Source organism: Bactrocera neohumeralis, chromosome 6 (genome assembly GCF_024586455.1).
Source record: "Bactrocera neohumeralis isolate Rockhampton chromosome 6, APGP_CSIRO_Bneo_wtdbg2-racon-allhic-juicebox.fasta_v2, whole genome shotgun sequence".
NCBI lineage: Eukaryota > Metazoa > Arthropoda > Insecta > Diptera > Tephritidae > Bactrocera > Bactrocera neohumeralis.
The window spans coordinates 9,506,138-9,529,558 of record NC_065923.1 but is presented as its reverse complement, the minus strand read 5'-3'; the positions used below and the strand labels follow the sequence as shown (position 1 = coordinate 9,529,558).

The 23,421-nt window shown below is 38.0% G+C and overlaps 1 protein-coding gene across 11 annotated transcripts in view; it reads right to left on the bottom strand.

Moving 5' to 3' along the window:
• The window catches only part of LOC126763366 (band 3 anion transport protein), a 48,881-nt gene that overhangs the window by 7,356 nt on the left and 18,104 nt on the right, over positions 1–23,421 (bottom strand). For 3 of the 11 annotated variants that reach the window (XM_050480799.1, XM_050480809.1, XM_050480800.1), the window contains exons 2-9: positions 22,777–23,092; positions 3,498–3,645; positions 3,071–3,210; positions 2,835–2,956; positions 2,555–2,696; positions 1,866–2,024; positions 1,534–1,776; positions 1,274–1,414 (exon numbers count right to left, since the gene is read on the bottom strand). In XM_050480799.1, the coding sequence (XP_050336756.1) occupies positions 1,274–1,414; positions 1,534–1,776; positions 1,866–2,024; positions 2,555–2,696; positions 2,835–2,956; positions 3,071–3,210; positions 3,498–3,645; positions 22,777–22,851 (1,170 nt within the window). In that variant the 5' untranslated portion in view covers positions 22,852–23,092. The other 8 variants (XM_050480802.1, XM_050480810.1, XM_050480801.1 and 5 more) reach the window with 7 other exon arrangements.

The window sequence follows — 23,421 nt, the reverse complement described above, 5'->3', positions numbered from 1 at the left end:
AAGTTTAGTAAATACTATAATTATATGTAGTTATAGCATATGTATTGCAAGAAAACTTAATGAGATTACAGTTTTGGCAATCGCAGTGGTTACTTTGCTGCCATTCTTTTGCGGTGATTTCTGTTTGGGCACATACAGAGTTACAGTGAGACGAAGATGGTGCACAATGTGGCGGGATTGTTGAGATGAGCAATTGAAATGTCATGTAAGTACATATGTATGGGTAGGCACAGGCGCGGGTGAAGACATTTTCATGCCGATATTTGGAACAAAAACAGGGTAATAAAAATTTATGATTATCCAACGTTTTCGATGGTATGGTATAGCATTGCCGATTTGACGATTTGACGATTTTTGTGTGAAGAAAAAAGTATAATAAAGTGGAAACAGAAAGAGAAAGACAGAGACATACAATATAAATGAATATACCAACGGCATAAATATGTATATGAGTAATTAATAATAGCGATGTTTAATTTGATTACGTAAATACAATTTTATACGATAAACATCCAATAGCTGAATCAATAACTATTTTTCGCATGTATATATGTACATAGGATAGTTGAGTTAGGTGGTCAACAAGGGAGGTTGATTTATTGTGGATAGAATTTATTGACTAGTCCGCTAAATAATGTAGAGAGAGCTTAGCGTGAAGCATGACTGTTGGTAGCATTGGTGAGAGCATTGTCCGATTCTGACTACTACTCGAAGCGCGGTCTCTTCATAGCTCTTGGCAAGCAATAAAATAATCTTAAAAACAGATCTAGAATAAATTTCTCCAAACTTTCAGTTGTCATCAGTACGACCATTAAGCTTTACTTACACTGACAAATGTACATTAATACTGAATTACATACAAAGTACAAAATATTATTACCCAATTCTTCCAAAAACCAAAAAATATAATGAAGAGTGAATCAATAAAACTCAAAGTGACATGGACGTTTAGTAGTTCAATAAATACGAATGTGTATGTACAGACTTTGATGCGAATTTAACTGAAATTTGGCGCAAAATCATAAAACGTATGAGTGACTTGGCTTATACAATATCGGTTAGTAGTTAAGCATGATCATTAAATACAGAAGCACGAGCCCGCTAGCGCCGAACATAACACAGACGGGGTCTGTGCGACGTGGATTTGTTAGTTTTTGACGGAGAGCAAAGCAATTACTGATAAATACGCACTGACACTAACATTTGAATAATCACGATACAAGTAAAGATGACATAATATTAGATAAGCAGTCTAAAGCTAAGCTCCGCTTACCTGTAGACTCGTGTAGCTGCTATATTTCCGCTTCGTAAACGGAAAGCCGCTCTGGTGCTCGTTCACGTGTCGGTGACGCAGCAGCAATGAGCGCATAAGCGCCGGTTTGTCTTCGGCATTGATTAGATCTTCAACGACCATCTGCGGGAGTGTAAAAAAATGAACGATGAAAATAAAAGACATCGAAGAAGTTTGGCATATTCTTGTATTTTATAAAAAAATGGCAGACAATAATGTTTTAGCGGCCTGGTGCCACATACCTGCTCCACAACGCGGTATGCCACAGCCGGCAGGTCCTTCTCATTCAAATCCAGTAGCACGACACCCGTTTCGAGGCAGCGACGTAAATTGAGCAGCGAGTGGAAAGAGAGTGAAGCAACGTGCGGTTTGCCCCAGCGATCGGAGCCCTCCTCAACATCTTCCTCGTACTTGATCCAACGCGCTGTTTCCTTCCATTCGCGTTCCTCGCCTAAGCCAGTAAGTTCATCGAGTTGCACAAATATCTGTCAAAGAGTTAAAGGTTGGTGAGTGAAAATGTGTATATATTTTTCATAAACTAAGTCACACGAATGGTTGTTTATTGTCGTATTACCTCGTGCGGACTATGGTCGTAGACTTTCTTCAGCTGCAAGCCCGCCACACTGATTTGCGGCAACTCGCGCAACTTGATTGATGAATGATGGATTTTGTGACGTCTAAGCGCACGCGGATCATCGGAACGATGGGACCTCAACTCATTGAGATCGGCCTCCTATTAAGTTGAGAAAATACATTTGAGTAAGCTATTAAGAAAAATAGTTGCAGTGAAAGGATATGCTTAAGCCTTTGCAGTGAATAACAACCTGCGCAGCTGGCTGTGGTGTCAAAATTTGCAGTTTGCATATTTGCAGTTGGCATTGATTGTTTCAATTGGTCATTTTCGATTCGTGAATTTGTGTTTAATTTTATAAATTTTATGCACAAAAAAGGTGAGAGAAAAGCACAAAACAAAGCAAGTGATGAATGATTACGTCTTATAAAGATACTGGGTTAAGTGTTTGCTAGAGATTTCTATTGTCTATACGTATTACTAAAAAAGAAATCGCTTCCGAGCACATTCATAAAAAATTTTTTAAATTTTTAGGATCATTTTACTTAAATAAATGCGCTGGACGTAGCCTTGATGTCATTTTACCAAATAAAAGTAGCAAATTTGGTGAATCATTTTGTTTTTATGAATATGGTCGGTAGCTAAACTATTGCCACATAAAACTCTAACAATACTTTAAGGACGAATTGAACGCGTTTGGTTACCTCTAATGTGGTATCCTCCGGTTGCACGGATACCTTGCGGACACCGGCCTCGCCATTCTCCTCGACCACCTTTTTGGTTTCCACGCTGTCTTGATGGGAAAATTTACGTTGTCTATAATACTGATGGCGGCTGTGGGGTAAAGTATAAATCGTAAATAACAGTTATTCATCACCAATTATTTAATGAAAAGTAATTGTGGAAAACGTGACCGTTAATTGTAAAAATAATTCACGGAAAGTGAGCTGTGTTTGTGTGAGTGCCATGTACCTTCTTCGTCGTTTGCGTTCGTGTATATTGTCAGCGGGTTGTTCATCGTATACTAAAGTGGGCGGTGTTACGACAGCCTTTTTCTTTCCGAAGTGCACCTGCTTCTCCTCGGCAGAGTTATCCTGTTGACATAAATACAAAAATGCAGTTAAGGTTACATTCTGACGAATATTGTTAAGGGAATCTCAAGCTTTGTTTTTATTGTACACGATTCATTGTTTCATCGTTAAACTTACCGAGTGGTCACCGTGTCCAGCGCGTTCTGATACTAGTGGGTAGTCCTCGGGTAGGTCATCATAGTTTTGTGTATTAACGGGATCTGTTGTACTCTCATATTCAGAGTCTTCTTCAATGTTCAGCTCACTTTTACGATGCACTGTAATTATAATGGGCGTATCCTGATCAATTTCGATGTCTCCAACACTTGTACTCATAATTTGAAATAATTTTGCAATAATTTTTATTTTATTTATTTATTTGTAACACTTTTATGCTTAACTTTTGCCTTAACTTTCTTTTAAATAAATTTTCAAATATTTTATTTTTCATATTTTTCCTCATTTTTGGTTTGACGATAAACTGTTTGTTGTTGACAGTTTAAATTTCATAAGCTTGTTTTTATTTTGCTTTCGATATCAAAAAATCGGCGAAATTTCGACTTACCGTTGCTCTGCTTATACGATCCGATCGGCTGATTTGCGTCCTGAAATGTCGTTACATCGAACTTTTCCTTATGGGCACTTGGACCGGCGAAAACTTTTTCCATTTCCGAATCCAAGTAAACCTCGTTTGGATCCTCATTCCCGGTGGACTGCAAGAAAACAACAGAAAAAAGTTCATAAGTTCGTCTTAGCATTATGTGCCTCTGACAGTAAGGACTTAAGCCAACACTTGGCATATACATAAGTGTCTTATAATTACATGTGGAAGACTTTGTAAGATTGTTTGGACTATTTCGCTAGATGCGAACTTGCAACCGCCTGCTTTAGAGCGCACGACACGACCGATCAAGGCATGTCAGGCGAAAGATGCCTCAAATCAAATATTGACTGCTGCATAGCTATGAAGTTCATCATCGAAACGCATCTCGTGTGGCCGATGTAGCTACATGTACCGATGCATACACACACGAACTACGTATGTGGCGGCTGATTGTAAACACGAGTGCATGAAGCCGCATATTTCAGCCGAATGCGCCAACTTTCTGGGGTACAATATTGTTAGCGGATTTCAATTGAGTGAATGGAATGGAACGCATGCATGTAAGTCATGTGACTTCTATTTACCATAAATGATTGTTAAACTGTCTGAAATTTCGCTCGCTTCTCAGTTTGTTTACATTCGCTTAAATCAATCGAAGGTGAAGAGCTCTGCAGCTCGTAATTCTAAATGACTGTCTATTATATAAGTGAAGCTGCACATTTAAAATATATTTCTAACTCGGTACACTTAGAAAAACAATAAGGAATAAGGAAATCAAAACAAAAATAGAAACCTAAAAATAAATAATTTGATGAATAGGCAGACAAAAGCCCAAATTTTACTTGTAGGGATCAATATATAAAAGATATAAAAGGTATCCACAAATGTTTTCAAGGCCATGAAACACTCAATCAATCGAAGATAATCTCGGCCATAACAGAATACGAATCAAAAAATTTATTTTTAAACCTCAAAGGTTGCGAAAGCTGTGTTTAGTGACAAGACTGATTCATTTATAACGGCATAAAAATATTTTTGGAGCTATGCAAAGTGGACACAATTGTGAGAACTGAAATTCGAGCAGGTCTGATTGAATGGTGCACAACATAGTGTCAATAATTGGTTTCAATAAAAGCAATTTAGTATTTGATGGGGAAATAAATCACAAAGTGTGATGCAATGACACCGTTATTGCTGCACATATATCATATACATATACAAAAATGAGCCGATGCCCGAGTAAGTAATTACACAGATATTATTTTCAGCAGAGGTTAGCAGAAGTATTTAAAATCTCTTAAAAGTAGGTACATACATATATGTATTCACTTTCAACCTTTAGTAGTAATCAGCACGCGTTGTTTTCAAGAAACTCGGTAAAATATGTATTCATATATGCTCCCACTATGCTTAAGGGGTTATATACAGTTAGAATTTTCAAAAAATTTATTTTATTTTCTTAATGTACATATATTTAAGAACACACGCAAAAAATTTCATATCGTTCCGGTGAACATTTTCGAAGTTACACGCAAATTTGAAAAGACGTTTCGGAGAGCTCGGAAATGCATTCCAGACTTTAAAAGCGTTTTTCTCAGAAAAAAATCTAGAAAATTCGCTTTTTTCGGTCTTCTAACTATATATAACCCCTTAAATTCACATAAGTTTCTCAAATGAACGCACTTTCCGGGTATAAAACTAGTAAATTTCGCGGTTTCCTACATGTAGTATACCTGATATACATATAATGTAGTGAAAGGTAACCTATTGGTAACCAATGACAAGAATTTGGGTATTTCACTGACTTCTCGAGCAACCTTAAACCGAAACCGCAAAGGTTAAGACATTTTCTCTGAAACACCAACACACATGTGTATGAAAGCGTCATGCAGTAAACCACAGCAGTTTTCGTGCACGTGGCTGTGTGCTCGTAAAAATAACGGTAAATGCGATTTAGAAAAGTTGGTTGAAGTTTATCAGGTATCAGGTAACTACTCAATTAAAGTAGTTATGTCGACGCAACGCACCAGCTACTGCAGTGTCTTTGTTACACTTATCAGGAAATCGACGAACAGTGTCGTTAACCGGCTGCGAACGCACTGCGCTACTCGCTTTCAATTCGTCGAAAGAGGTGTGGGTGTGCATGTGGCAAGTACACAAATATTTCAGGGGCAATTACTGTTAAAAGCTAATATTTGTTTATATTTATAAATAGAACACTTTTGTTTTCCCCAGAAAACGTAAAGTAATCATTACAAGTAATCTGAGGAAATGTATTTAGCGGGATACATACTCGTACATAGTAAATACAATTAGATATACATATGTATAATAGTCAGTTATTTTATATGCTTATTTTAATAAACCTTACACTCAGCCGTTATAATGAGGGGAGAGTTGAAAAATTAATTTTGTTATACCCTAGAAAGGAACGAAGTTTGGAACACTCAAAATTAAACGTTGGAGACCCTATAAAGTATATACATAAAGGATCAACGTGATGAACTGAGTCGATTTCGCCAGTCCGCCTGTTCGTCTGATTGTATATAAGCGAACTGGGCCGTCAGTTTATGAGATAGGCTCATTTGTGGGGATCTTCGATATCAGGCAACTAGAGAATATTCGCTTTACAAATAGTTCGATCAAAATCAAGATGAAGATCTTCATAACAGAAGCTTCAAGGTCGTGACTTGAAAGCGCTAGCAAAACGTTTTCCGTTGGCTGCAAACAGGCAAACAGGTGGCAGGTTACCTTTTGGATTTAGTTGTACATTGTGACTAAAAGTCACCCGGAAACTGAATCGTTGCGAATGTTGGAAAAGGCTTACGGTGATTCAGTTTTATCAAAAACATGAGTCTACGAGTGATAAAAAGTCTCCAAAGACGGTCGAGAGATCGTTGAAGACATCCGTCGTTCTAGACGACCTTCGACCTCTTCAACTGGCAAGTATTAGAGAGATGCCAAAAGAGCTCGACATCTCTCGCGAGTCCGTTTGAATTACTTTAGCGGATATTTTGGGTATGATCTTGTCTTGATAAAGCTGAATTATTTTCAAAAAGAGTATCGTAACTAGGTCTGCGAATTCTGATCCTAAATTCATGGAGAGCATTATAACTGCCGATGAGTCAAGAGTTATGAGTTCGACATGCAAACAAGTTAACTATCGTCGGAATGGAGCCCGTTTTCAGTTGATCGAACAGATAAAACCAAATTCGCTGAAGCAGCTGAAGGCCATCCCGTTACATCTGTTGAGTATTACTTTGAAGGCGACGAAATAATGATTTTTACAATTTCCTAGTACTTTTTTGTCACATTGTATATTAGAAATATTTCTCGAATCTAACTTCTTGTAAGAATCGAGACATTTATTGTATGACTGCCTCGCCGATATTTGAAGTTTTCATTCCAATTCAATTTATACCTTCGTTTTATCTGAGATATTCCCTAAGTATTATATAATATATACTGGAGAACTCAAAATGATGAAGCGAGGGTTTCAACGAAATATCCAAAGTAAATTTTTCACTCCTGTGTACGTGTGTGTATTTATGTACTCGCCACTGAAAACTGCACATAAATCACTCATTCTGATAAGCGTGCCAAATCGCTGTGAACCGCGTAACGTGCCGTTGATGAGCCACTGACAGAAGTGTATTTATTTTTCAGGGATGTGTTTACATGCTAATCGCACGGTGTTTTCTGTTTTATTGTGTTCAAGTGGAAATCGATATTCATCTCTGCTTTGTAACGCTTATCAAAAAAAGAGCAAAAGCTTAAGTGGCGTACAACGTGAGTGTGGGGTAAGAGAGCGCGCAAATGAAGCGAAAGGCTGTATAACAAATTTAATGTGAAACTGTGGACACAAATAATGCATGCACTAATTGATACAAATGGCTAAAATTAACAATGTTTCCATAAACCCTCAAACATTGGTTTTATTATCCGCATACCTGAATATAACCTATAAATTTGCTAACGGCTTTTTGTAGTATTCAAGGTATGCACTTCATTCTGGCAACTTTCATTAAGCAAAATGAGGGATTTAAATATTGATTGGAACAAGTCAAATGTAGACGTTGAAAGGGAAGCTTCAATGGTGAATTCAATAACAAGGTCATTATACTGGTTGGCTTGCCGGAAAAATTCCATTCGCTAATGAGCGAATCATATTGCTCTAGACAAAAACTGTCCTGACAAAGTGTCAACATTCCCGGCAAACCGCGCGCATATGCAAGTGTCTGTAAGCACAATAAATGAAATGCAATTATTGGATTACTCAACTTTCGCAGTCGTGGTGGCCACAAAGAAGCCACATAATGGACTAGTTCGGCAAAGCTGCTGGAGATGAATTAAGAACAGAGGAATTTTTTCGCACAATTAGCTACTGGTTGGGACGTGTCTGCGCTGCAGCAGAGCAACGAACTCGGACAAGCAGTGAGCTTTGGGATGTGGGTTGGTTATGCGCTGATTGCCTCATCTACAAATGTTTAAATCCACATCCGCACAGAGATGAGTATAATTAAGTATATAATTTCTTGGACGAGTTCATACGTAATGACAATGACACAGAATGCCACGAAAATGATTTGCATTGCACTTTCCATGGGCGCCAAGCTACTCATTGCCGCGCCGCTTCCTTGTGGGATGTGAGAGTCAGCCAGGCGTATACAGTGAAAATTCAATGACCTTGCTTACCCTGACTCCGGGAGACTCCATTGATTTCTGGAGCATGTTAGCTCTAAAGGGCAGTCAATTTTCACTCTCCTTTCAGATCGTCATATTTCTGTGCTGAAAATAAATTAAAGAAGGAACTTAGAGAAGTTGTAAACTAGATCTTGGTAAAGGCAGCCAAGCTCTGAAAGTATTCGGCGCAGTACCCGGGGGGGGAAGCAGAGGACGTGGAAGACCTCCGCTCCGTTGGAAAGACCAAGTGGAGAAGGACCTGGCTTCGCTTGGAATCTTCAATTGGTGCCAAGCAACGAAAAGGAAGAACGATTCTCGCGCTATTGTAAATTCAGCATAACCACGTAAGCGGTGTCCACTTCAATAAAAAAGAAGAAGAGGAAATCAGAACAAAATACATATAAGCACATCTAACTGAACTCCACTTATCTAAACTATAAAAACCAAAGCCTTCAGTTTCTAATGTGTCTCCACGACGGACGCACTTACATTTCTAAATACTACGGTTCCCTGCACCGTTTCTGGTTGCTATATTTCGCTGTTTTCTTTGTTGCTCACAGTTTTTATAATTGTTGTTGTTTGTTTATTTCACTTTTCACATTTGTCACTATTTTAGACGTATGTTCGTATGTATGTGTTAATTTTATTGCTTTCTTTTTGGCATAGAAACTTATCTAACAATCATTGAAGCTCTCTAGAGCGGTGTGTGTCCTATCTGTCCAGTGTACGAACGTTCACCGGAAGGCTAAGCTTGCGACCGAGACCATGACCGTCAGCGGACTGGCTAGCCGCCAAGTGCACTGTGCTGCTTGGGCGTGCGAAACCGCACAGTTGCCTCGTTGGCCATTTGGAATGCCTGTTAATCCACTAGCTTCTTGTTGTTGTTCACTTTGGAGATTTATATTTCATATCGATGTTTTTAAATTTTAGTAATTACTTAATTATAGATTTTGCTATTTCGATACGTTTGTTTCATTATTAGGTCCTGAGCGTGGGTTTGAGTTACTGGGTGTACTTCAGGAAGCTGTTGCCCTGAAAGTATTTGTAATTCATTTGTCATACCTTTATTTTTAAGCAACTGTTGACATTAGATGTATTCAATAAGCCTTATTTCGAACTTCGAAGGCAAATATTTCGATTTTGAATGCTAAGTCAGTTAAAAAGCACTTTTAAGCGCCAAACGTAGTGGAAGTAAAGCGAGCTGGGCATTAGCAGACTTTAGTTGTAGAACGATCACAGAATTCACACGCGATAAGTCTTTGCTGCAGCTTCCACCAATATTTGACCTCTACTTCCGCTCCGTTTCCTCTCTTTACCGCCGAATAACGTTATTTAACCTTCGCGAGTGAAGCAGTCTGCTTGCTTCACATTTGAAAGGCGTAAAACTATTTTATATTTCATTTTAATATCACTACCATTAACCGTTATATCACATCAATATGTGTCAAACACACGCACGCACTTTGCTAAATTGTATGCAGCGTTTTCAAGGGCACCGTTAAATGTCGAAATTGAAAAGTTTATAATATAATCATCTTTGGCGCCCCGACAGACGCTGTATCAAGCAGTTTTGTGTTAGGCGTGTCGCTGCCACCCTGTGATTACACAACCATCAACGCGGCTTCGCACATTATCCGCTCGTTAATGTGTTTGAAGTAAATGCCTGTGTGTGCTCATGTGTGCTTAGCGTTTCTTTGTTTTACTTTTTGTTTTTGTTTTTTATTTTCGAACGGTTCTTTATGGTTTTAGCGTCAGAACGGCACACATTAGCACTCTGCAGTGGCGATAATCGACTCGGATATTTATAACACTGTGCTATGCTTTTGGGCGACCGCGCACGGCTGGGCCATATACACCTCGTGCATTGTTTTTGCCTTTTTACCTTGCACACATCCAGGCAAAGACGCCTTGAAGGACCTTCAATGGCTTACACTACGTCACAGCCGAAGCATCCGCTTTGACATTCAACGTTTACATAACATAACATAACGCTACTTAGGCATCGCAACGCGAAAGCCATAAATCACTTCGGCAAAGTCACAAACAATTCACTTTCAAGTATTTTAGCTGCAAGTAAGCAATATAAATTGACACCTTGCACAACGGTTCGATTAGCACTTCTACGGCAAGGCGTTATCCCGTTAGTGGAGAGTGTCAAAGCCCGCCGCACATTTTCGCAGGCACTACACACGTCCGCACCATCATCGACATGTGTCAAATTTCAATGTTAAATAACAAATTTAATTTAAATTCCAACTTTTGACGCTGTTGTTGTTGGTTACTTATCACTTTTCTTTGTCCTTTCACTATCTAAAGCTGCTCAAGTGGTTATTTAAGCTGTGACGAGTATTTACCGCCGTCGATGAGTGTGTGTCGCTGCCGTGCCGCTCCACAGGCAGCTGCTAGCAGTAATGGCCCAGAACAGGCAGGTTTCAAAAGTGTTCACCGCCAGTGGCAGGATAAGCCGTTTAGCGCACTACCGTCCGCCGACGACTGTGTGTGCGCTCTCGAAGACAAGTGTTGCTGCTGACATGTGTGAAAAGGCTTTGCCACCAAAGTGTGCCAGCGTATCTCGCAGTGTCATTATTGTGGTTCTACTATTCTTCTTTGCGTTGCGCACACTCCCTGTGTGTGCCATGCGGAATCACAGCTTGCTCTGGGCATTTCGGGGTGGCACAGTTCGCCTGTCGCTTCTGTAAGCTAACAGCTGTTTGCAGACTGTGTAATGTTGAGAGCTGCAGCTGCGCCGGGCCACTCAGGGGAGCAAGATGTGACCAGAATAAAACAATGCAGATTGGGTGAAGAAAGCTCAGGAAACACTTTCAATTTTTCATGGAAGAAAATTACAGTTTAGATACTGATTTTACAAGTTTTCTCTCTTATTTAAACTTTGAATATGTGAAATGACTTATTTTAATAGGAATATATACATATGTACATATGTCTGCCTCTGGCTACTTGTAGATATTTAATCAAGAAACGTGTTATAGATATAACTGAGTCTCGGTGAAAACAAGAGCTGACTTACTTTAGAAGCAGAAGAACGTGTCGGAATTGTATATGGGCCGCTCATTCCAAAGGAATGTCGAAAAAATATAAAAGTAGTACTAACAGTCTACTGTCTTATCCCAGCAGTTTGGGGATAACACACAATTATTACTATATAAGCAGTAAAGAGGAAGCAGAAGAAGGGACTGTGGAACATCTGCTATGTGAATGCAAGACTTTGTACAGGAAAATTATCGCAACTCCTAGGCAATGTCTCGGAAGTTGCACATACACCACTTTTGCTTCGATGAACTTCATCAAGAGAACAGCGTGGTACAAGGAAGGCATAATACCACCTACGCACTTACATATCTAGCTATTTCAATTAACTTAATGTTTACAGGTGTCAACATTACAAATAAAAGTCGTAAATATCAACGATGCTCCTTGTTGGCGTACACGCCTGGTCACTCTATTTCTGCAAAGAAAACTTGTTGACGTAATAGATGCGCTCAATTTCAATGCCACCAAAGGACGCTCACTATGACAGACGAACATACAAGTATATATAAATCAACATTTGTATTTCTGCTGACTTCTTCCTTTGAATTTCCTGGTTCCGTTTACGCACGTTTCAATTGGCCGCGCCATTTCTCTTCCCAAGTTCGGTTGATAGCCGAGAGGGCGGAACGCCATGCACGGGAATATACGCAGTTTTCTCTCACAGCGCGTACATGAGATAACGTAACTGCGTTCTCACATCTTCAGAAATATTGCTCATACGCCCGGTTGGCTCGACCAACAACAGGTGGAATGGTGCGAATGCAGCCAAGGAGATTCTTTTTTTTCTGCTTTTGCCTTTCAGTGTGCATTAATATTTTATCTGTGTGTCTCTCTACGCTTCCGGTGTTAGCGGCTTAAATACAATAACACTACACCAACAGTGAGAGTTAACAGCGACTGTTTAACTGGTTCTTAGTGCAAACAAGCTGAGCAACTGAGCGACTGAGCGGCTGTGAGCGGAGCGTGGCGAACACATGGCTTTACGACTTGCCTTGCACGGCGCGGGGGTTGCTGGCGGGGTTGTGCGCTGGCGCTTAAGTTCAGTTATGAGCTCGGTCAAGGCCAATCAAGGCCACATAAGTGTTTCAGCACACACACCTGCATATGTATGTGTGCTCCACTGTGCACTCGCGGGTGTGAAGGCAGGCGTTTGTTGCAGCCAAAGCGGATAAGTCTTCGCAGACAATGGGCATACACACACTACCAGCGCAAGCACTTCTATGTGTGAAAAGCTGTGTTTACATTTAGTGGATTCCGATTAGGCACAAGCGCTACGCACACCCCCGAGAGGACCATTGCGGCAGTTTACTTAAATTCGTTTCATCTTTTGTTGTTGTTATAGCAGCATAACATTCTTGTTTCCTGGAATTTTGGCGTTATTTTATGTAATTTTTTATCGAAGTATGTTATAAGTGGTTCGATTAATCCATTTAAGCTTTGCTTTTCATTCGACATATATAGATTCTTCGTGTTTTTATACTCATGCAACATGTTGCTACAGAGTAAAATAGTTTTGTTCACATAACCTAATCTAAATAGATATATGTTATGTATATATGCTTGATCAGGATGAAGAGACAAGTTGAAATCTTGGTGACTGTCTGTCTGTCCGTCCGTCCGTTCGTGCAAGCTGTAACTTGAGTAAAATTGAGATATCTTGATGAAACTTTGTATGAGCATTCCTTAGTAACAAAAAAATTACGAAGTCGTCGGGTGTAGTCGGACTACTGCCACGCCCACAAAACCATTAACCGAAAACCTATTAAATGCTATAATTAAGCACTAAATTAATATATAGATTGTAACTTGGCAAAAGAGATCGCAATAGCAAGGGTAACTTGTGGACAAACAATTTTGAAAAAGTGGGCGTGGCCCCGCCCTCTAATAAGTTTATTGTAGATATCTCCTAAATCGCTAAATCGCTAAAGTCAAAACCACAACAAAATTTGCCTAGCACAAATCCTATAAGGAGCCCTACCGACAGTGAGCAAATGGATACAATCGGAAAATAAACCCGCTTACTCCCCTTATAACGGTACTGTCAAAAACTATTTAATTTACTATAAATCAATAACTATATACTCCAGAGACATTAAATTATATCCGAGATGGTATGAGAGGGTTTTGTGGGAGCCGTTGTTAAAATTGGACGATGGGCGTGTCACCGCCCACTTTTTGGTGAAATAAAATATTTCGGAACCCGCTCGACCGATTTCGACTAAAGTTAGTACCTGATATTCTTCCTATATTCCTATGTCACAGTGTAATAATGGGTGAAATCGGACTACAACCACGTCTATTTCCAATATATTTTGAAACATTTACTTTCCAGTGTCCATATCAAGAATCAATTAATATATCTGAATAAAACTTTGCATTAATGATTCCTTTATAGTATTCCACCTTATGCAATTGAATGATTGAGAGAGTTCTTTCCTAAGAATAGTAACTCTATGTATCAAAAATGGTTTGAATCGGCTCAATACTTCCCTGAGGCCCTATATACATACCTAATATAAAGATTTCGAACTTCCAGGTTTATACTTTATGCCGCATATACCGGCCAATATTTGAGATATATCAATGAAAAATGCAGAGCATGTTAAACTCATAACATAGTATCGTTGTGCCTTAAACGGATAAAATTGTTTGAAACTTGACCTAGCCCTCATGTAACTATTACTTTCGTATATCCGATTGACTTTGCTCCATATGATTAGTGATTGTAGGTGAGGTACCTTAATAAAACCCGGAGAACATTCATTTAGTATGTGGCATGATAATAGTTAATAGACAAAATCGGGTCGGGGGCTACCCCAACTTTCATATAACAATTTTCGTTTTTCTAAAAAACCTTATACAGAATATCTCGGTCATTTTATGAGTTCTATATAGTATATGTATTAGAGTGATTCAAAAAAAAAAAATTTCGTTTAGTACTCGGAAAAGTAGATTCCTAGACACCTCTAAGAAAGACTCTCCAAACATGAGTTTTTAATTGTAACGGGAAGGTCCTCCTACATACAGTTTTCTATTTTTTCTTATTATCAGATAGAAAAATTTATATCTCGCTTCCAACTACTTGAAAAAATATCTGGTTCCTTAGATTTTGTAGGAAACTGAATGATCTACAAGAAAGGTCTATTATGACTTTTTCGTAAACCCAAACGTTTAAAGTTTGATTATTTTTGGGAACATTTTTTATTTCTTATGAATTTTATAACTCAATGAAAAACAAGTAAGAAAGGGCTAAGTTTGGGAGTCACCGAACATTTTATACTCTCGCATGATAAAGTGATAATCGAGATTTCATTATACGTCATTTACATATTTTTCAAATACCGTATTTGTGTAAAGTTTTATTCCGCTATCATCATTGGTTCCTAATGTATACTCGTATTATACAGAGATTATCAGATGGAATTCAAAATAGCGTTATGTTGGAAGAAGGCGTGGTTGTGAACCGATTTCACCCATATTTCGTACATGTCATCAGGGTGTTAAGAAAATATTATATACCGAATTTGAAATCGGTGTAGTAGTTCCTGAGATATGGTTTGGTCCATAAGTGGGCGAGGCCACGCCCATTTTCAAGTTTTAAAAAAAGCCTCGGTGCAGCTTCCTTCTGCAATGTCTTCCGTAAAATTTAGTGTTTCTGACGTTTTTTGTTAGTCGGTTAATGCACTTTCAGTGATTTTCAACATAACCTGTGTATGGGAGGTGGGCGTGGTTATTATCCGATTTCTTCCATTTTTGAACTGTATATGGAAATGCTTGAAGGAAACGACTCTATAGAGTTTGGTTGACATACCTATAGTAGTTTCGAGATATGTACAAAAAACTTAGTAAAGGGCGGGGCCACGCCCACTTTTCCAAAAAATTTGCGTACAAATATGCCCCTCCCTAATGCGATCCTTTGTGCCAAATTTCACCTTAATATCTTTTTTTATGGCTTAGTTATGACACTTTATAGGTTTTCGGTTTTCGCCCTTTTGTGGGCGTGGCAGTGTGCCGATTTTGCCCATCTTCGAACTTAACCTTTTTATGGAGCCAAGAAATACGTGTACCAAGTGATATCTCAATTTTTACTCAAGTTACAGCTTGCACGGACGGACAGACAGACGGACGGACAGACAGACGGACGGACAGACATCCGGATTTCAACTCTACTCGTCACCCTGATCACTTTGGTATATATAACCCTATATCTGGCTCTTTTAGTTTTAGGACTTACAAACAACCGTTATGTGAACAAAACTATAATACTCTCCTTAGCAACTTTGTTGCGAGAGTATAAAAATTATTATGAATGATGAAACTTATAGGCTTTCGTAGAGGTGTCTAGGAACCTATTTTTCAGAGTACCAAACGAAAAGAAAATTTCTTTTTTGATCCACCTTAAGATGATGCATTGATGTTTGACGATGAATATCTCGTAAACGCTTAACTTAATCGAAAAATCATAAGAGACCATTTTTTATAGAGCAGTTAATTTCCTACAAAACTATGAGTTTCATCATTCATAATAATTTTTTTTTTCATTGAGTTATAAAATTCAAAAGAAAAAAAAATTTTCCCAAAAATAATCAAACTTTAACTGTTAATATCTTTTAAACGTTTGGGTTCACGAAAAAATGTTAGTAGACCTTTTTTGTAGAGAATTCAATTTCCTTCAAAATCTAAGAACAAGATATTTTTCCAAATAGTTGGAAGCGAGATATAAATTTTTCTATCTGATAATAAGAAAAAATAGAAAACTGTATGTAGGAGGACCTTCCCGTTACAATTAAAAACTCATGTTTGGAGAGTCTTTCTTAGAGGTGTCTAGGAACCTATTTTTCCGAGTACTAAACGAAAAAAAAAATTTTTTTTTTGAATCACTCTAATATGTATGTATATATAAAATTGCTTAGAATTCAATCCTCTGGTTGACGTTTTACATCTTAAAGTATAAGAGTATAAATTGTTTAAATGAAAATTATTTTTTCTGCATAAAAGTTACGAGAAAAGCATTTCGCTTCACCACCATATACTGAGAGTAAACACTCCACAAATAATACGAATGTGCTCGGGCGATGGCGTGTACATTTCAATAACAATAATGTAGGCAATGAGTTATGGGCTGCCTGTTGCACGATCTGGGTGTATCATATTTCACGCCTTCTCGTTTTGTTTAGTCGCGTTGTGAAGGGGAAACAACAACACAATGCGAGAACAGAAGCAACACGTACTATTTTTTTTCGAACGAAAAGCCAACCACTGTATGAGTACATAGACGATTTCAGAGAGGTAATAATTCAAAATAATTTGTTATTTATCACTGCCTGGGTTATTATTTATATTATTAATACAATTATTTCGTTATTTTTAGTCAGCCCAGAGACTCGCTCATCCTGTGTCATGCAGTAATGTACTGTTAAATGAACCGCAAGACAACAGGTGTTGCACTGTGAATAACAGGAGGAATGTCACAGGCAGATGTGGCGGGAAGCGAATGATTTTAACGCGCGCTTTTCTCTGAACAACTGTTATGTAATATTAAGGTCAATAATAAACAGCCTCGAACCTTCAGGAAAAGAAGCTGGAAAAATTTGTTCGAGTTTTTATGTATACCTTAGTATTTATAGATGCAAAAGCACTTCCACATAGCGATTTTTGCATTTAAATGAATTTATACATAATCAATAATTAGGAACTAGAATTCTCAAGATGCAATAACTAATCCACACACGTATAAATGCTCTGAAGAAGCTTCCCATCTCATCCCCTGAGTATACATTATTGCGATCTTTAGAAAAATCCATATGGGCGTAAGATTGCCAAAGTCGCAAAGACAGATTGGCTGTTGGTGTGTTGACCCACGCATTACTTGGACAATATCGAAAGCCATACTCACACAGCCGCATATATTCCACAAGCCTAGCACGTGCAGCGCATAAGTAATGCGTCTGCCTTTTTCGGTCAGTTAACCGTCCTGCCTACTTTGGCGAAGGTGTTAAAGTAAAATTCAGAACTGAGCTGCAAATGCGTGTATTTTGGTTAGCAAATGCTTGAAACGCATGTTTCTTATGCCTTTTTTATTTATCTTTGCCCGGCGCCTCCTTTAATATTAATTACAGTTACCTTTTGTATGTGTGCATGTGGATGCATGTGTTATTTGCTATTTATGTAAGCGAGTGCGTCTTCGAAAAAGTCAACGGCTTGAATTGACCGTACACTTCGGTCCGCCACGTAATTGGTGTCTTCGTTCTCTTGCCGCTTACAGAAAGCTACAAGTGCAAGTGCGAGTACATGTATCGGCCCAACCCTTAGCGCTAACCCCCGCTGGCGCAGTCAACAGTTGGTCGATAAGCATTTTTTGGCTTGAGCGCAAGCTTGCCAAAGCCAAAGCGTTAACATTGACCTTGACCACGAATATTGATTTCTTGTAGTCTTGTCTGTTGTTGTCATTGTTGTTGGGTTTTGTATTATCACTTGCTTTTGCTTGCACCAGTGTTGCACAGACACGCAGCGGGGCAGCCTATTCGCACTTACTGGCTGGTTGAATGTGTCGGCGCGGCCGACGCGAAGGTCAGAGTTCGCTGGCTACTGCTCACAAAATCATATGAGTGATGCCTCTGCATTAAGCATTCAAAAGACGTTGAAAATTTTTCAAAATTATTATCTTTAGATGGATTACAAGGCTAATATCGCTTCGCAGTTAATTATAAGTATGTCACGTTTGATTTCCATTGTGGCGTCACGTGCCGAGATGGACGCGGAAATATGTAACTTTTTAATTAACACACTTTGTGCTGGCTAACAACTTACACCTTGGTTCAGTGAATTTACGAAATTTGAGACTTACTGCTCCTGGTATTGCCGTGGTTAGCTAGGATATCACAAGATAATCTAATTATCGATACTTATTTACTGTTAGCCGAATTGTGCGCAATTTGCTGGACACCGAATTAGGACGTTTCGTTTTGGAATCGCACAACTTAAAGCACCACTGTGCTCACCGTATTTATTACCGTTACGTACAGCGATATAATGAAAATAGAATATCACGCTTTTAAATGGATTTAAAGCAATCGCGGTCTAAATATCTACATATGCAGATTGTGCATAATGCAAGCTGGTAGTGGCCAGTTAACAGTCATCGGTGATGGAAGAAAGCTTTTGCTCAACCCTGAAATGCATTAACAGCAGCTTTGGTATGTATGCATTTGTTGCAGCTTCAATGTTGAGAAGCTTATTGACGTCACTACCCCAGGAGGAAACGAATGTTATACTGTTGCCGATGTTGTGAAAAGGACTATTGACTAACCTTTGTCTACTAGCAGTGCCTGTGAGGTGGTAAGTAACTAGAGTTTGAATGCAGAACTTAATTCTTCGCCAATTTGTTAAAGTTGCTTAAGTCGACTTAAGTCACTGCAACAAGGAACATTATGACAAAAAAAGCACCCGAAAATTTTAATTAAATTCCTCGTGTAAATGATATTTAAAAATATTGTATTTTTCTAAGGTCTTAAGTCGTTACATCTCAGTAGTGCGTTGCGATTTTTACAATATCCAACAAAGAATTTGTCTCAAATTTTGTATTTTTAACCAAATTTTGTATTCGAAATTGTTGCGAATGTTTGAAAAAGCTTATTGTGCTTAAGTTTTATCAAATACGCAACGAATGGTACAGAGCCTTCAAAGGCGGTCGAGAGATATGTAGTAGAAGACATGCCTCGTTCTTTCCGACCAATTGCCTCTTCAACTCATGAAAATATTAAAAGAGTAGTGCCTGAAAAGTTCAATGCAACATCAGGCAAGTGTTAGAGTGGAGGCAGGAGAGTTAGACATCTCTCCAAAGTCCGTTCGAATGATTTTGGCGGATATTTTTTGTAAGAAATTCGTTCCTGCTCGACTCGTCCCGATAAAGTTGAATTGTCTTTAAAAAGAGTACCATAAACAGGTCTGCTTGATCGTGCGAATTCCGATCCCACATTCATGGAGAGCATTATAATTTCCGATAAGTCCTGGATTTATGAGTTTGATATGCAAACAAGTCAACAATCATCTTAATAAAGGGAAAAAACGAGCCGAAACCAAAACACCACGCCAAAGTCATTTAAAAATCAAGCTCATGCTCATTGCAAATTTTCGGTATTCGTGGTTTGGTGCATCATGAATTAGTTCCGGAAGGACAGACGATCGACAAGGAGTTCTATTTGGCCGTATTGAGACGTTTGCGTGAGAACATCGAAAACGGCCGGAATTGTGGAAGAACAATTCACGGATTTTAGACGCATCAAGCCACTATTGTGATCGAATTTAAAGCCAAAAACGCAATGAATACCATCGATCAATCACCGTATTCACCAGATTTGGATCTATGGGATTTTTTTTGTTCCCATTACTAGAATTGCCGCCACGTGAAACCCGTTTTCAGGCGATCGAAGAGATGAAACAAACTTCGCTGAAAAGTATTACATCTGGTTAGGATAACTTTGAAGGCGACTAAATAAGTATTTATGAATAATAAAAAATGTTGAATTTTATTTGCAATTTCTGGGTACTTTTTTATCAAAATGTATGTCCAGACATTTACCATAATTCAAAATCATTCACATTATAAATAGTTAGCTAGGATCTTATGTGACAAACACTCCCGAACTATTAAGTCATGTGCTGAACCCAAAGCATGCCTAAAATATTCTCTCACTACAGTTAGTTGGAGTACACTGATGATGGTTAATTCAATTAAAAAAAATAAAATCCTAAAACATTTGAATTATCGTACTTTGAACCGATTCTTCTGCGTCACGATTGTGGCTGTAGACAGTAAATTAAATGTATCTCAAAAAATTTAATTTGCTATAATAATTAAAACCAACGAGCTAATTAAAACGCCTAAAGTTTATCATTTCCAAATAGTTTTTGTGCACTTCATTAGAACTAATGAAGAGCTTATCAGTTCAGCAAATATTTACCGGAGACACTGCCTATTCCGGTATCAGTCACCATCGATTAAATTATTCGCAAGTATGCTTTACTAATTTAATTGAAACCGAGAGATAAGTAGTATTTTAGGAGTATTTGTGAGAGTTCCTTAAACACCGAATGGAGGAAGCTATAAAAGTGTGACATATTGACAGGTCAGAAGTTGTAAAATGGCAACAATAATCAGAAGCTAACTGGACGAAAACAACTAAATGGCCAATCGAACAAACAACTGTCTTTAACCAAAGAAAGCGACCTAATCTTACATAATTGGATGCCGCTTTAATGAGCTACCCACATACTAACTAATGCTGAGTTCAATTGGCGTACTTTCCTGTTGCGTTGTTGCTTACGGTATAAATATATTTTGTAGAGAGACAAAAAGCCGGTGGTAGGAAACCGACGGAGTGAAAACGACTTTATATTTGAGTTTTATTGCCGGCATTCGTAAGGCATTATATATTTAGAAAAAAATAGAAACACTGAACTTTAAATATTAACAGTAATGACAAATAAAGTGAGAAATAAAATTCTAGTGTTTGTTATTTTGCTTGTTATTGTTAATTATTTGCAGGTGTCAACAATATTAAATTTCAAGAGCGTCATCTACTCGTAAGTAAGTATACGCTCTCATGAGTAATGTCCATTAATACGGCAGTATTCATTGTTTTTCAAGAAAATACCACAGGGCAGAATTTGAGCGACGAGTAAGTACACAAATAAAATTTAGTCATAAAGCAATTTGTTCTACGTTACGTAAATGTTGATCTATTTATATTTCCACTGGCTAAGCAATAATTCATTATTGCGTTGAAACTCTCGTTTTATGGCGATTATTATTGTGTGTTTTTGCTCACAGTTATGCAAGACTTTCTTCCGCACAGTCAATGACTTTCGGAGGTGTGTTACGGCCACGATTTGCTGTACGCGCTAAATTTATTATGCTTCAAGTAGGAGATTGACAAATGCTGCAGGCCCGGTAGGGTTTTGAAAAGCTTTTATTGGTTCCACAATTGATAATTCAATTAAAAGTATTACAAGTTTCCTGACAAAATCTTCACCTGCATAGACATCATACTGAGCCTAATTATTCAGCGTGAAAGATTTCTTTAGTTTTCTCCCAAACCTAACAGTGGTTGCCTCGCAAACTAATTAAGCTAATTGATTCCTACAGGGCTTGCGTAACAATGAGCAACATGTTCATCTGTTTAATGGCAATGACATAAGCTCTTTTCGCACTTAATCAATAAAGTTTCAATTGAGTTTGAAAATTCAGTTTATTAATTACCGCGTGGCTCGGGGCAATGCGTGTGATAAAAATAAAATCGAAAGTAACTGCGTACGTGATCATGGATACTATTATGGGCTAACTAACCTTATCTTCGGGAGATTTTTAATACGCAAGCCTATTTATGCAGTATGGCATTTTCAATACAAATTGTGCATGAACCAGAAGTTAACGTCGGAGACCCTTAAGGTATATACATACATACATACATAAATGATCTGCGTCACGAGCTGAGTCGATTTATATGTACATGTCCGAATTTTCGTCTGTTTGTATGTACGATACGTTGTACACTGGTCTCTCGGTTCTCTGTTCGAGAAATGTTCTCCTAAAAATACTGCCCATTTGACGGAACGGCCAACATTGGACCACCACTTATATACTTATATAAACTGATCGATCAAAATCAAGTCCTTGTATTGAAAAACTTTTTATTTGGGAAGATATCTTCACAAAATTTGGCAAGGAATAATGGAATCGGTGCGAATGTTAGAAAAGTGATTCAGTTTTATCAAAAACACAAGCCTACAGGTGGTACCAAACTTTCAAAGATGGTCGAGAGATCGTATAAGACCTGCCTCGTTCTAGACGATCTCTTCAACTGATGAAAATATTTAAAAAGTGAAGGATAAGTGTTTGAGAGTTAGAAAGAGAGCACGACACCCTCTCGAGTCGATTGAAATGATTTCGGTGAATATTCTGGGTATGAAACGCCTTCTGGCTCGACTCGTCCCGATAAACTGAATTATTTTCGAAAAGACTACCGTAAACAAGTCTCTTTGGACATACTTCAAAAATCAATGGAGAGCATTATAACTGGCGATGAGACATGGTTTTATGAGTTTAGTGTGTATTAGAGCTCTTGGTAACCGGATTAGCTGAATAGTGGATAATTCGAATAATAACATTCGGTTTGCGGTATCCGGAGAGTCATAAGTCGTCGATTATGCGATTAACCACTCATTTTCGGCTATCGGGTTAACTCGTTTATTGTTGAATATTCAAATAGTAAGCGTTCGATAATCGGTTTTCAGGTCATTCAAATAATCTTAAGAGCTCTGGTGTGTATTAATTATACTTTTAAAATTAAAAAAAAATGGATGCAGTATTTTCTTTTTGTTTAATTGTCAAAAGTCACCTAAGTGAGCCCTTTTTAAACACGAACATAATAATCATTCTAAATAATGTAATTAAAGTATTAAATATGATAAATTTTCTGTTACAAATCAAATTTCATGAACTCACCTTCTTTGTGTTGAAGCCCAGAAAGGATAATTTTCGCACGTTATCACGTGGTCCGCTCGGTCCGCTGAAACTCATTTTGCCACTGCACAAGCGCGAGCCACTTTTATTGTAGGTTATGTAAAACAATAAATAACGATAACAAAAACAACAAACTAAAAGAATCTAACAAAAGCGTTTCTTTTTTTTAATATTTTCAATTCCTTGTATTTTCCTCTGCTCTTAATATTCAATTTAAGGTACTACGGCAGACTTCCAAAACTCGTCTTTGAACAATCTCGGCATTCGGGCTTTTATAATATTTCCTCAACTGGCCCAACTGCAATGATAAGAGGAAGGTTTGCGTTAGGTATTAGGAATCTGTCGATGAATTGTGAGGTGAACATTAATGAGGTGGGTTGTTTGTTGAAGTTATAAAAATCGAAATTATCGTAAATCGTTAAAGTCATAAAGGTGCTTGCAACGGCAATTATATATTTTTGTATGTTCTTTTTCGATGTATGTATATGTTCTCGTGTGCTTTCTTATTTGGTATAATCTACTTAATTACCCAATATAAATACTCAATTGGGGATATTCAAAATGACTGGGCTGGGAATATCGTCACAATATCAGAAATAAAGAGAATAACGGTGAAGTTTACAGTTA